The sequence below is a fragment of the Electrona antarctica genome, assembly GCF_951216825.1.
Source record: "Electrona antarctica genome assembly, chromosome: 8".
NCBI classification, from domain to species: Eukaryota; Metazoa; Chordata; class Actinopteri; order Myctophiformes; family Myctophidae; genus Electrona; species Electrona antarctica.
In genome coordinates, this window is record NC_136789.1 from 39,166,806 (window position 1) to 39,182,405 (window position 15,600).

The 15,600-nt window shown below is 46.2% G+C and overlaps 1 protein-coding gene across 3 annotated transcripts in view; it reads right to left on the reverse strand.

Moving 5' to 3' along the window:
- LOC306927857 (homeobox protein cut-like 1) overlaps nucleotides 1–15,600 on the reverse strand; it is a 151,565-nt gene that overhangs the window by 108,466 nt on the left and 27,499 nt on the right. For all 3 annotated transcript variants that reach the window (XM_079507724.1, XM_079507725.1, XM_079507723.1), the window contains exons 2-3: nucleotides 10,142–10,220; nucleotides 5,248–5,385 (exon numbers count right to left, since the gene is read on the reverse strand). In XM_079507724.1, coding sequence (XP_079363850.1) covers nucleotides 5,248–5,380 — 133 coding nt within the window. In that variant the 5' untranslated portion in view covers nucleotides 5,381–5,385; nucleotides 10,142–10,220. The remainder of the gene's footprint in view (nucleotides 1–5,247; nucleotides 5,386–10,141; nucleotides 10,221–15,600) is intronic.

Here is a 15,600-nt window from a genome sequence, read left to right on the forward strand (position 1 = left end):
GGCCTTCTCTGTGTTGTATTTTTTCCTACATTTCCCATGATGCAGTTGGCACTTGGCAGGTAAGGCAACTGGACTGGCACACCCAATACGGTCTATATTATGGTCGACATTAGGGTTGGCCCGATCCGATCACGTGATCAGAATTGGGGGCCGATCATGTCAAATGATCGGGAGCAAAACAACGTGATGGGGACATCCCTAGTATCAATATTATATATCCATTGTCTGTGATTTGGGATATTGTACTATTGTGATATGGCATAAGTGTTATATAAAAATATAAATATCGGTATCGGCAGATGCTCAAAATCAAAAATCGGATTGGAAGCAAAAAACGGATTCAAGTTTTCTGAAGTCAAGATCACTCTGTTTGCCAAAACCCCAGTGAAAAAGGACAGTATTGGCATGGCCACTGAGGGAAGCGGCAAACCAAAAATCCACAAAGTACATGTGGTGTAATTTTACATTTAGTCACCACAACCTTTTGGATTTTGGAAAACACAAAGGAATTAAGACACATTGGCTAGCCTTACAGTAATAATGAGATTATGATGAAAATCCCTTCATCCTTTAAAATTCACCATAATATGGACGATTATGCCGTCACGGTTTGGAAGCGATTTCCTTCATATCAACATGGCAGCGAGCCCGAGTGCTCCAGCCTCAACATTGGGGTCGCTTTGTGAGTTCACACATTCTGTGGCCGCCTGGCTAAAACCCTGATTTGTTTTGTCAGTTGATCCTGTTCGACCAAAACAATGATGTGAGAAAATGTGGGTAAGCAACCTATACAGTACGAGGTATTTATTCAGTACGAGTGTTTTATTCAATGTGGAAATGGAACAAATCTAAATTCTAAATCTACGCTCCATATATCTATCTACAGTTGGAGGCCATCGATATTGTCCTTTTCTTTTTGCTGAGGTTTGCGTGATCTGCGCAAAAGGACAGTTAACCCATTTTGGGGCGGGAACCCCTTTTGGTGTTTTAAACATTATGTTATAATTTAGCTATTGAAAAATAGCAGATCTACAAGCTCATAGCGCGCCACCGAGTGGCGCGCTACGAGCTTGTAGGTCTGCTATTTTTGAAAAATCGTGAAAATATTTATTTCAGAAAACTGGAGGATTTAGAAGGATTTTTTAAAATTTTGAGGTCAGGCCTAAATGGGTCAAATGATAAGGGACAATATCGGTGGCACCCAACTGTATATCTATCTATATTTATTCACGCCCGTCTGCCTATCTTTCCTTTTGCAAATCTCGAGCATCTCTCTCTCTTCGGATTGACTTCACACTTGGCAGGTTTTGTGGCTGAGGACCCACTGCAGGGAAGAGCAGTGGCAAATGTGAAGTAGATCAGATGAGTGGTTTTTGGGTGAGAACACTAGGAGAAGCACTTCCAGGCGCCAAGCAATCAGCCCGCTATGAACAGCCACATCCCCCCCCCTGGTACTGCACTAATAATATATATATATATATAGCCATGAACGGAATGTAAAACCTGAATGTGCAAACCAGTGCTTCTCAAACGTTTTCATTTCAACGACCCCCAGTTTGGTACTGTACTGTGTATGTATTAGGGTTAGTGCTTCCCAAACCGTTTTGCTCGAGACACAGAGGAGAAATTTGATGTCCCACCGAACTAGTGAAAATAGCAGATCTACAAGCTCACAGCGTGTCTCACTTTTTTTTTTTTTGACATAATTTTGTCAAAAATGTCTAAAATTCTCTGGGAAAATGTTTGAACTTCAGGTTTAATTTCTGAACATGCAAATGCAAATATTTGGATCCGAGATGTAGTGGAGTAGAAGCAAAAGTATTGGAAATTGGAAATACTCAAGTAGAGTACAAATACCTCAAAATTGAGTTACCGTGTGGGGGTCCCCAGGGGGTCCCTCTACTGTCACTGTACTGTGAGAAATCACGTAGGCTAATGTCTGCTAAAAACTCTGCTTCCCATCATGCACCTGTGCACAGTGTGAAGCTCAACAGCGTCACTTGGTCACCTGTTGGTACTCTAGACAGACAGACAGACAGACAGACAGACAGACAGACAGACAGACAGACAGACAGACAGACAGACAGACAGACAGACAGACAGACAGACAGACAGACAGACAGACAGACAGACAGACAGACAGACAGACAGACAGACAGACAGACAGACAGACAGACAGACAGACAGACAGACAGACAGACAGACAGACAGACAGACAGACAGACAGACAGACAGACAGACAGACAGACAGACAGACAGACAGACAGACAGACAGACAGACAGACAGACAGACAGTACATTAGCCTGCCTCCAGCTGGCTGGCCCGCTGCCATTAGACGTGGGTGTTAATTCCTCCATTATGGGTAGCTTCTGTACATCACATCACTCAGGTCACATCTCTGGTGGGTGGAACAATGCCCTGAACACTTAACACTCCATTTATGCCTTATCTGCGCACATTTTATATGCATCCTTTTTTGTTCTGTAGTTAGTTACTAGTTAGCATATTGTAGGTGTGTCGTGTGTGTGTGTGTGTGTGTGTGTGTGTGTGTGTGTGTGTGTGTGTGTGTGTGTGTGTGTGTGTGTGTGTGTGTGTGTGTGTGTGTGTGTGTGTGTGTGTGTGTGTGTGTGTGTGTGTGTGTGCGCGTGTGTGCATGCGGACAAATACAGCATGCCCAAATAAGCAACTACACTTTAGAAACAAGCCCCCCCCCCCCCCCCCCACACAGCTGTGGAGTGTTCCTGTTCTTAACTTCTCTTTCTGATTCAATATGGCTGTCACCTTTTGTAAGTTACACCCTCATACCTCTCACCGTGTGTGCATGCGTGCGTGCGTGCGTGGCCGCGCGCGTGTGTGCGCAAGACAATAAAAATGACATTCATAAAATGATGATGTCTTCACAAGTATAGTAATACAAACGTGCGTGCGCGTATATGTGTGTGCGTGTGTGTTCATATCAGATACTTCCAACTCCCTAATAGCAAATCAGAGTATATTACTGACAGAAAGAAAGCTTTCACATTTCTCTCTCTCTCTCTCTGTCTCTCTCTCTCTCTCTCTCGCTCTCTCTCTCTCTCTTCTATGGTGATTTAAACTGCAGCGATCCAGGCCTGACACATAATCAATGCCAACGAGTCCCCCGGGAGCCCTTTTCTCCCCTTAACTGTTAAATTGAACTTCAAACATTTAGGTTGCGGTGAATCGATAGAGGCCCCCCCGGCTGGGGAGAAAGACAGAGAGAGAGAGAGAGAGAGAGAGAGAGAGAGAGAGAGAGAGAGAGAGAGAGGTGGTAAGCATGGGAGCGAGAGAGAAAATCAATGCTGAAATAAAATATTGCCGCTTCTGAACTGAGTCAATTAGGGTCTTGGCGTGAAGGGGATTCCGGGGAGTGCGAGGGCAGAACCCTGCTCTCTCCTCCTCACCCTCTCCCCCCACCTCCCCTGCTAAACCCCCCCCCCTCCCTGACAGTATCCCACGGTAAGGAGGAGGGATACTGATGTAGACACATATCACCGCTGTAGGGAAAGAAACCTTGTATATCCATATTGTAACATTTTGTGTTTTTTTTTTTTTATGTTGTTTTTTTGTAAATTAACGCCCTATTTGATCATACTACAGCCTAGGCACCGGAGAGGGGGGTCATTTGGGTCTGAATGTCCCTGCACAATACGGGAATCTTCTTTTCCTTTCAGCTTTTCCCGCCACAGCGAATCATCTGCCTCCACCTCACCCTGTCCTCTGCCTCCACCTCACCCTGTCCTCTGCCTCCACCTCACCCTGTCCTCTGCCTCCATCTCACCCTGTCCTCTGCCTCCACCTCACCCTGTCCTCTGCCTCCATCTCACCCTGTCCTCTGCCTCCATCTCGCCCTGTCTCACACCAACTAACTTCATGTCTTCTTTTCACTACATCCGTAAATCTTCTCTGTAGTGTTCCTCTATAGCCTCCTGCCTGGCAGTTCCAACCTCAACAGCCTTCTACCGATATACTCACGGATCCCTCCTCTGTACATGTCCAAATCATCTCAGTCTGGCCTCTCTGGCTTTATCTCCAAAACATCTGACATGCACTGTCCCTCTGATGTACTCGTTCCTGATCCTATCCATCCTTGTTACTCCCAGAGAGAACTATTGGGGAGTGACTGGCGCTGATGGTCTCTATAGCACCGTTCCCATTTTGTTGCACAATCGTCGTTGTGTATTGGCTGCCGCTGCATGCTTGCCTCTCTAGCCTATCCTATACGTGCAGTAACTGCACAGCGGTGGCAGCGGTGGCCGAACGGTTTGCGGAAGGTCGCCAGTTCGAATCCCCGGACCGGCACGTTAAAATTACCACCGCTGAAGTGCCCTTGAGCAAGGCATTGAACCCCTACCATGAAATGTTCTATGAGCAGGGTCTGGCTGTAAACAAGCATCTCGAGCTTAGTCCATTCACCCTGGGTAAACAAAGAACTTTGCTTTTACTTTGCTTTGCTCTCCTAGTCTCAACTCTCGATCTCGAAAATTGTCCCTCCACTTTTTACTTCCCGACAGTGCCACTGTGCTACAGCATCAGTGTCAGCACCAGTAGCGACAGTGGCTTCAGGGGTAGAGCAGCCGGATGGGAACCGCAAGGTTAATTATTCCCAATTCGATCCCGGGCTCCCCCAGTTAGTGTCCTTGATCGGTGTTATGAATGTGTGAATGTAACACACAATCTACAGTATTTTGACCTGAGATCAGATTCTAAAAATGTCTTCTACGTCCTGACAGTTTTCTGAAAAAGCTATGTTTCTATGTCAGTCGTTCTTCGATTTTTCAAAAATAGCAGACCTACAAGCTCGTAGCGCGCCACTCGGTGGCACGCTATGAGCTTGTAGATCTGCTATTTTTCAATAGCTAAAGCATAACATAATGCTAACACCAAAAGGGGTTCCCGCCCAGAATGAGTTAAGTAAATGTAAACTTTCCACCACTGAAGTCTGATCGGACCCTATAAACCCTTTCAGGGAAGCTGAAAGTACATTCACAACGCTCCACACGTCCCAAACTCTTCTCCCTTCTGGCTCCAAAACTATGGAATGCACTTCCCATTGCAATCAGAACTGCAGCCTCACTCCCAATCTTCTTCTTTCTATGTATGTGATGTGTTAGTATGTTTTTGTTCTTACTGTACTTACAGTAAATCGCTCTGGATTAAGAGTGTCAACTAAATGCCTAAATTGTGCTCTATGGGTTTGTTTTGACAACAACAGAGGCTGAACTGACCGTGGCTGTGGAGCTGGGCCTTGTCCTGCGCGCAGGCCTCCAGGGCCTGCCGGAGGTTCTGGTTCTCTGTCTCCACGTCGTGCATCTTCTGCACGCTCAGCGTGAGCTGCTGGTGAGCCTCCAACACCGGCATGGGGTCTGCATTATGGAGGAGAGTAGAGAAGAGAGTACGTTACATTAACCCAACACCAGCATGGAGTCTGCATTATGGGGTAGAGCAGAGAGAGAGAGAACGTTACATTAACCCAACACCAGCATGGGGTCTGCATTATGGGGTAGAGCAGAGAGAGAGAGAACGTTACATTAACCCAACACCAGCATGGGGTCTGCATTATGGGGTAGAGCAGAGAGAGAGAGAACGTTACATTAACCCAACACCAGCATGGGGTCTGCATTATGGGGAGAGCAGAGAGAGAGAGAGAGAGAACGTTACATTAACACAACACCAGCATGGGGTCTGCATTATGGGGGAGAGCAGAGAGAGAGAGATAACGTTACATTAACCCAACACCAGCATGGAGTCTGCATTATGGGGGAGAGCAGAGAGAGAGAGATAACGTTACATTAACCCAACACCAGCATGGAGTCTGCATTATGGGGGAGAGCAGAGAGAGAGAAAACGTTACATTAACCCAACACCAGCATGGAGTCTGCATTATGGGGGAGAGCAGAGAGAGAGAACGTTACATTAACCCAACACCAGCATGGGGTCTGCATTATGGGGGAGAGCAGAGAGAGAGAGATAACGTTACATTAACCCAACACTAGCATGGGGTCTGCATTATGGAGGAGAGCAGAGAGAGAGAGAGAGAACGTTACATTAACACAACACCAGCATGGAGTCTGCATTATGGGGGAGAGCAGAGAGAGAGAACGTTACATTAACCCAACACCAGCATGGAGTCTGCATTATGGGGGAGAGCAGAGAGAGAGAGAGAACGTTACATTAACCCAACACTAGCATGGAGTCTGCATTATGGGGGAGAGCAGAGAGAGAGAGAGAGAGAGAGAACGTTACATTAACCCAACACCAGCATGGGGTCTGCATTATGGAGGAGAGCAGAGAGAGAGAGAGAGAACGTTACATTAACCCAACACCAGCATGGAGTCTGCATTATGGGGGAGAGCAGAGAGAGAGAGAGAAAACGTTACATTAACCCAACACCAGCATGGGGTCTGCATTATGGGGGAGAGCAGAGAGAGAGAGAGAGAACGTTACATTAACCCAACACCAGCATGGGGTCTGCATTATGGAGGAGAGCAGAGAGAGAGAGAACGTTACATTAACACAACACCAGCATGGGGTCTGCATTATGGAGGAGAGTAGAGAGAGAGAGAGAACGTTACATTAACCCAACACCAGCATGGGGTCTGCATTATGGAGGAGAGCAGAGAGAGAGAGAGAACGTTACATTAACCCAACACCAGCATGGGGTCTGCATTATGGGGGAGAGCAGAGAGAGAGAGAGAACGTTACATTAACCCAACACCAGCATGGGGTCTGCATTATGGGGGAGAGTAGAGAGAGAGAGAGAACGTTACATTAACCCAACACCAGCATGGGGTCTGCATTATGGAGGAGAGCAGAGAGAGAGAGAGAACGTTACATTAACCCAACACCAGCATGGGGTCTGCATTATGGGGGAGAGCAGAGAGAGAGAGAGAACGTTACATTAACCCAACACCAGCATGGGGTCTGCATTATGGAGGAGAGCAGAGAGAGAGAGAGAGAGAGCGTTACATTAACACAACACCAGCATGGAGTCTGCATGATGGAGGAGAGTAGAGAGAGAGAGAGAGAACGTTACATTAACCCAACACCAGCATGGGGTCTGCATTATGGGGGAGAGTAGAGAGAGAGATAGCGTTACATTAACCCAACACCAGCATGGGGTCTGCATTATGGAGGAGAGCAGAGAGAGAGATAGCGTTACATTAACCCAACACCAGCATGGGGTCTGCATTATGGAGGAGAGCAGAGAGAGAGAACGTTACATTAACCCAACACCAGCATGGAGTCTGCATTATGGAGGAGAGCAGAGAGAGAGAACGTTACATTAACCCAACACCAGCATGGGGTCTGAATTATGGAGGAGAGCAGAGAGAGAGAGAGAGAGAGAGAGAGAGAGAGAGAGAGAGAGAGAGAGAGAGAGAGAGAACGTTACATTAACCCAACACCAGCATGGGGTCTGCATTATGGGGGAGAGCAGAGAGAGAGAGAGAACGTTACATTAACCCAACACCAGCATGGGGTCTGCATTATGGGGGAGAGCAGAGAGAGAGAGAGAACGTTACATTAACCCAACACCAGCATGGGGTCTGCATTATGGGGGAGAGCAGAGAGAGAGAACGTTACATTAACCCAACACCAGCATGGGGTCTGCATTATGGGGGAGAGCAGAGAGAGAGAACGTTACATTAACCCAACACCAGCATGGAGTCTGCATTATGGGGGAGAGCAGAGAGAGAGAGAACGTTACATTAACCCAACACCAGCATGGGGTCTGCATTATGGGGGAGAGCAGAGAGAGAGAGAGAGAGAGAGAGAACGTTACATTAACCCAACACCAGCATGGGGTCTGCATTATGGAGGAGAGCAGAGAGAGAGAGAACGTTACATTAACCCAACACCAGCATGGGGTCTGCATTATGGAGGAGAGCAGAGAGAGAGAGAACGTTACATTAACCCAACACCAGCATGGGGTCTGCATTATGGGGGAGAGTAGAGAGAGAGAGAGAGAACGTTACATTAACCCAACACCAGCATGGAGTCTGCATTATGGGGGAGAGCAGAGAGAGAGAGAACGTTACATTAACCCAACACCAGCATGGGGTCTGCATTATGGAGGAGAGCAGAGAGAGAGAGAACGTTACATTAACCCAACACCAGCATGGGGTCTGCATTATGGAGGAGAGCAGAGAGAGAGAGAACGTTACATTAACCCAACACCAGCATGGAGTCTGCATTATGGGGGAGAGCAGAGAGAGAGAGAACGTTACATTAACCCAACACCAGCATGGGGTCTGCATTATGGGGGAGAGTAGAGAGAGAGAGAGAGAACGTTACATTAACCCAACACCAGCATGGGGTCCGTATTATGGGGTTAGAACAGAGAGAATGTTACATTAAAAAAAACCTGCACTAATCCAGATGTTTCACACAGATTTAATTTCTTTGCTAAGTAGTAACTGCATTCAATTTTTAAATCATTGAATCGCATGAATCGTATCGTATCGCCATCAATGAACGAATGTCGTCTCACGTATCGTATCGTCAACCACGTATCGCGCTGCACATCGTATCGCTGTTAAAATGTATCGTCGCAACCACCCCCCCCCCCCCCCCTCTCCTAGCATTCAGCAGTTCGCCTGGCCCAGCATGCTCATCAGACACCGCAACAAGCCGGCTAATTGCTCCGTCGCTAATTAATGCACGCCCCAATTCAACCCAACTGTCTTTCATCAGACAGCTGGCGCTGTTATGCAATCATAGGATCCCATTAAAACCATTGGTCCACAGAGACGGGGAGAGTTGGGGGAGGGGGGTCTCTTGGAAGGCACCCCGCGCCCAAAATAACTTAGTGTGAGAATATTGTAGATCGGCCAATTTCACTGCGGGACAGTGAAGCCACAGTGAAACAGGATAGAGCACTTAGGTTCAAAAACAAAAACATAAACAACATCCTAAAAGAGCCTATAGCGTGTGAATATGATGTCGTCTCATGTTGCTGTGCTTCATGGGTGCTCATGTCATATGAATTAGATTAGATTAGTCTTATTATGGGACTGGAATCACTGGATATAAGCCTTTTTGTGTTTTTCTCGCATTGTATTGAACCATTTGACGATGGTGATGATAAACTGGAGGACTTTCTTTTCTTTTCTCCGTTTGTTTCGTTATGTCAGGGTTTGTAAGGGTATGTCTTCGTCCCTCTTGTAAAAAATCAATAAAAAAGTCCAAATAAAAAACATCCCAGCACCAGGAGGTTATATTACCATTTATATCATGGCTACAGGTGTTGTTCATGGTACCATGCAAAGCTCATTTATATCATGGCTACAGGTGTTGTTCTTGGTACCATGCAAAGCTCATTTATATCATGGCTACAGGTGTTGTTCTTGGTAACATGCATCCCAGCACCAGGAGGTTATATTATCATAAGTATCAAAAGTAGCAGATCCACAAGCTGGTAGATCTGCTACTTTTGCTATTTTTGAAGTTGAATCCTGAAAGTTAACATTTTTGGACATATGAGGTTTCGAGACGACAGAGACGACATATACTATCACAGCCTTCAGTGTGCTATACTGCTATTATAACATGGACTGTCACAGCCTTTAGTGTGCTATACTGCTATTATAACATGGACTGTATACTATACTATATACTATCACAGCCTTTAGTGTGCTATACTGCTTTTATAACATGGACTGATATATACTATCACAGCCTTTAGTGTGCTATACTGCTTTTATATACTATCACAGCCTTTAGTGTGCTATACTGCTTTTATAACATGGACTGTATACTATACTATATACTATCACAGCCTTTAGTGTGCTATACTGCTTTTATAACATGGACTGCCAGGGATTAGCAACGAGATTCTCCCACACTTTGAACCCAAAAGATGGTGTTGCCAACATGTTGCTAACATGTTGCATAGCATTGAGTTATCATCAAAGGGAAAACTTCAATGTGTTCCAGTGGGAGGTTCCAGTTTGATCGTGTTATTAACACAATGCAATTAATTAACATGTACACGCACGCACGCACGCACCCACGCACGCACGCACGCACGCACGCACGCACGCACGCACGCACGCACGCACGCACGCACGCACGCATGCACGCGCACACGCACACGCACACACACACACACGGTCCTCTCACCTGGGGCATCAATTAATCTCTTGTAGACATTAAGGAAGGCAGTCTCAGATTCTTTACTTCTTTTACTGACAGCGTCGATCTGGAGGGACAGAACACACACACACACACACACACACACACACACACACACACACACACACACACACACACACACACACACACACACACACACACACACACACACACACACACACACACACACAGTGAGAGAGGAACGCAAGAAGAGGATGTTGCCCCGCCCCCAACCCTGTGACATGCACTCCCCAAAACTCTCAGAGATGCATGGTTGTAGCAGACTGTGGTTGACTGTGGTTGTACTGGTCAGCTCCCAGTACAACAGTATCAGACTGTGGTTGTACTGGTCAGCTCCCAGTACAACCACAGTCTGATACTGTTGTACTGGGAGCTGACCAGTACAACCACAGTCTAATAATGTTGTACTGGGAGCTGACCAGTACAACCACAGTCTGATACTGTTGTACTGGGAGCTGACCAGTACAACCACAGTCTGCTACTGTTGTACTGGGAGCTGACCAGTACAACCACAGTCTGCTACTGTTGTACTGGGAGCTGACCAGTACAACCACAGTCTGCTACTGTTGTACTGGGAGCTGACCAGTACAACCACAGTCTGATACTGTTGTACTGGGAGCTGACCAGTACAACCACAGTCTGATACTGTTGGTCACTGGGAGCTGACCAGTACAACCACAGTCTGCTACTGTTGTACTGGGAGCTGACCAGTACAACCACAGTCTGATACTGTTGTACTGGGAGCTGACCATTACAACCACAGTCTGATACTGTTGTACTGGGAGCTGACCAGTACAACCACAGTCTGATACTGTTGTACTGGGAGCTGACCAGTACAACCACAGTCTGCTACTGTTGTACTGGGAGCTGACCAGTACAACCACAGTCTGCTACTGTTGTACTGGGAGCTGACCAGTACAACCACAGTCTGATACTGTTGTACTGGGAGCTGACCAGTACAACCACAGTCTGCTACTGTTGTACTGGGAGCTGACCAGTACAACCACAGTCTGCTACTGTTGTACTGGGAGCTGACCAGTACAACCACAGTCTGCTACTGTTGTACTGGGAGCTGACCAGTACAACCACAGTCTGATACTGTTGTACTGGGAGCTGACCAGTACAACCACAGTCTGATACTGTTGTACTGGGAGCTGACCAGTACAACCACAGTCTGCTACTGTTGTACTGGGAGCTGACCAGTACAACCACAGTCTGATACTGTTGTACTGGGAGCTGACCAGTACAACCACAGTCTGATACTGTTGTACTGGGAGCTGACCAGTACAACCACAGTCTGATAATGTTGTACTGGGAGCTGCCCAGTACAACCACAGTCTGATACTCTTGTACTGGGAGCTGACCAGTACAGCCACAGTCTGATACTCTTGTACTGGGAGCTGACCAGTACAACCACAGTCTAATAATGTTGTACTGGGAGCTGACCAGTACAACCACAGTCTGATACTCTTGTACTGGGAGCTGACCAGTACAACCACAGTCTGATACTCTTGTACTGGGAGCTGACCAGTACAACCACAGTCTGCTACTGTTGTACTGGGAGCTGACCAGTACAACCACAGTCTGATACTCTTGTACTGGGAGCTGACCAGTACAACCACAGTCTGATACTGTTGTACTGGGAGCTGACCAGTACAACCACAGTCTGATACTGTTGTACTGGGAGCTGACCAGTACAACCACAGTCTGCTACTGTTGTACTGGGAGCTGACCAGTACAACCACAGTCTGCTACTGTTGTACTGGGAGCTGACCAGTACAACCACAGTCTGAAACTGTTGTACTGGGAGCTGACCAGTACAACCACAGTCTGATACTGTTGTACTGGGAGCTGACCAGTACAACCACAGTCTGATACTGTTGTACTGGGAGCTGACCAGTACAACCACAGTCTGCTACTGTTGTACTGGGAGCTGACCAGTACAACCACAGTCTGATCCTGTTGTACTGGGAGCTGACCAGTACAACCACAGTCTGATACTGTTGTACTGGGAGCTGACCAGTACAACCACAGTCTAATAATGTTGTACTGGGAGCTGCCCAGTACAACCACAGTCTGATACTCTTGTACTGGGAGCTGACCAGTACAACCACAGTCTGATACTCTTGTACTGGGAGCTGACCAGTACAACCACAGTCTAATAATGTTGTACTGGGAGCTGACCAGTACAACCACAGTCTGATACTCTTGTACTGGGAGCTGACCAGTACAACCACAGTCTGATACTCTTGTACTGGGAGCTGACCAGTACAACCACAGTCTGCTACTGTTGTACTGGGAGCTGACCAGTACAACCACAGTCTGATACTGTTGTACTGGGAGCTGACCAGTACAACCACAGTCTGCTACTGTTGTACTGGGAGCTGACCAGTACAACCACAGTCTGATACTGTTGTACTGGGAGCTGACCAGTACAACCACAGTCTGATACTGTTGTACTGGGAGCTGACCAGTACAACCACAGTCTGCTACTGTTGTACTGGGAGCTGACCAGTACAACCACAGTCTGATAATGTTGTACTGGGAGCTGCCCAGTACAACCACAGTCTGATACTCTTGTACTGGGAGCTGACCAGTACAACCACAGTCTGATACTCTTGTACTGGGAGCTGACCAGTACAACCACAGTCTAATAATGTTGTACTGGGAGCTGACCAGTACAACCACAGTCTGATACTCTTGTACTGGGAGATGACCAGTACAACCACAGTCTGATACTGTTGTACTGGGAGCTGACCAGTACAACCACAGTCTGCTACTGTTGTACTGGGAGCTGACCAGTACAACCACAGTCTGCTACTGTTGTACTGGGAGCTGACCAGTACAACCACAGTCTGCTACTGTTGTACTGGGAGCTGACCAGTACAACCACAGTCTGATACTGTTGTACTGGGAGCTGACCAGTACAACCACAGTCTGATACTGTTGTACTGGGAGCTGACCAGTACAACCACAGTCTGCTACTGTTGTACTGGGAGCTGACCAGTACAACCACAGTCTGCTACTGTTGTACTGGGAGCTGACCAGTACAACCACAGTCTGCTACTGTTGTACTGGGAGCTGACCAGTACAACCACAGTCTGATACTGTTGTACTGGGAGCTGACCAGTACAACCACAGTCTGATACTGTTGTACTGGGAGCTGACCAGTACAACCACAGTCTGCTACTGTTGTACTGGGAGCTGACCAGTACAACCACAGTCTGATACTGTTGTACTGGGAGCTGACCAGTACAACCACAGTCTGATACTGTTGTACTGGGAGCTGACCAGTACAACCACAGTCTGATACTGTTGTACTGGGAGCTGACCAGTGTTCACATCCAGCTCTGCTGGCCACTGTGGTCAGGTTTAGAAGCGTAAAGGCAAAACATTGCAAACAATTTCTTACATCAAACTCAAACAGTAATTACTGTATATACTGCTCATATTCATATATTTATCAAGTACCAAAAGTAGAAAGTACTCATTATGCAGAAAGTCCCAGTTCACACGTTTTGAAATGTAATACAAATCTTATGAAAATATCAGATCTACAAGCTCACATCGTGTCACATCGCAGCACATCGTGAGCTTGCAGATCGGTAAAGTATGTGTTGTAACAATGAAAAAGTAGCCTAACTAAAGTGTTCAAATAGTTGTAGTGGACAAAAAAAGTCCAATATGGCCTGGGCCGTGGCTCATCGGTCCAGGCATCTTGGCTGGTAATCCAGTCTGGCAGTGTGCCGCGGGTTCGACTCCCGATCTCAACGGCATTTACTGCATGTCTTCCCCCCCATCTCTCTCCCCATTTCCTGTCAGCCTACTGTCTGTCCCTCCATAACAAGGCGAAAGCCAAACAAAAAAAAAAAGTCCAAATTTGAAATACTCTAGCCAAAAATACCTCAAAAGTGTAGTACTTGAGTACATGTACGTACTTAGTTACTTTACACCACTGATATTCATTACCTCTGACTGCCAGTTTAGCTAAATCCTTTTTCCAGGATTGTTGCCGTGTCTATCTTATCTTATCTTATCTTATCTTATCTGTGGCAGAAATTAGCCAGAGATTCTGTCTTCGCATCCATTCCACACTTGCTTTCACAATGTAGACGTAGACTTTAAAGCAATTTCCTGTGTTTAACGCAGGGCAGCGCTGCCTTTCAAGTTTGATTGAGAGAGAGAGAGAGAGAGAGAGAGAGAGAGAGAGAGAGAGAGAGAGAGAGAGAGAGAGAGAGAGAGAGAGAGAGAGAGAGAGAGAGAGAGAGCACACAGGGAGAGGGAGGGGGTCAAATTCAGGTCATGGATTTACTCCTTTGTGAACTCTCTGAGGCCCCGGCATGCATGGCACAGAACCAAAGAGAGAGAGAGAGAGAGAGAGAGAGAGAGAGAGAGACAGAGACAGAGACAGAGACAGAGACAGAGACAGAGAGTATAAGGGAGAAAGAGAGCGACAGAGAGAGAGAGAGAGAGTTTGAATTAGAGTTTGAACCACTTTATTAAAACTTTGTTCCAATGTCACTTTTAGCAGTACAAAAAATTCAAAGATCGACGACAAGCTCAAAGGGTGTCGCTTCGCACTCGTGTTGAGCAGATCTGCTACTTCCAAGGCTTCAGTGTGACACTATATGCAGTGTGACACTATATGCAGTGTGACACTATAGTGTGACACTATATGCAGTGTGACACTATATACAGTGTGACACTATATACAGTGTGACACTATAGTGTGACACTATATACAGTGTGACACTATATACAGTGTGACACTATATGCAGTGTGACACTATATGCAGTGTGACACTATAGTGTGACACTATATACAGTGTGACACTATATACAGTGTGACACTATATGCAGTGTGACACTATATGCAGTGTGACACTATATACAGTGTGACACTATATACAGTGTGACACTATTTGCAGTGTGACACTATATACAGTGTGACACTATATGCAGTGTGACACTATATGCAGTGTGACACTATATACAGTGTGACACTATATACAGTGTGACACTATATGCAGTGTGACACTATATGCAGTGTGACACTATATACAGTGTGACACTATATACAGTGTGACACTATATGCAGTGTGACACTATATACAGTGTGACACTATATACAGTGTGACACTATATAGTATATACAGTGTGACACTATATACAGTGTGACACTATATGCAGTGTGACACTATATGCAGTGTGACACTATATACAGTGTGACACTATATACAGTGTGACACTATATAGTATATACAGTGTGACACTATATACAGTGTGACACTATATGCAGTGTGACACTATATACAGTGTGACACTATATGCAGTGTGACACTATATGCAGTGTGACACTATATAGTATATACAGTGTGACACTATATGCAGTGTGACACTATATAGTATATACAGTGTGACACTAT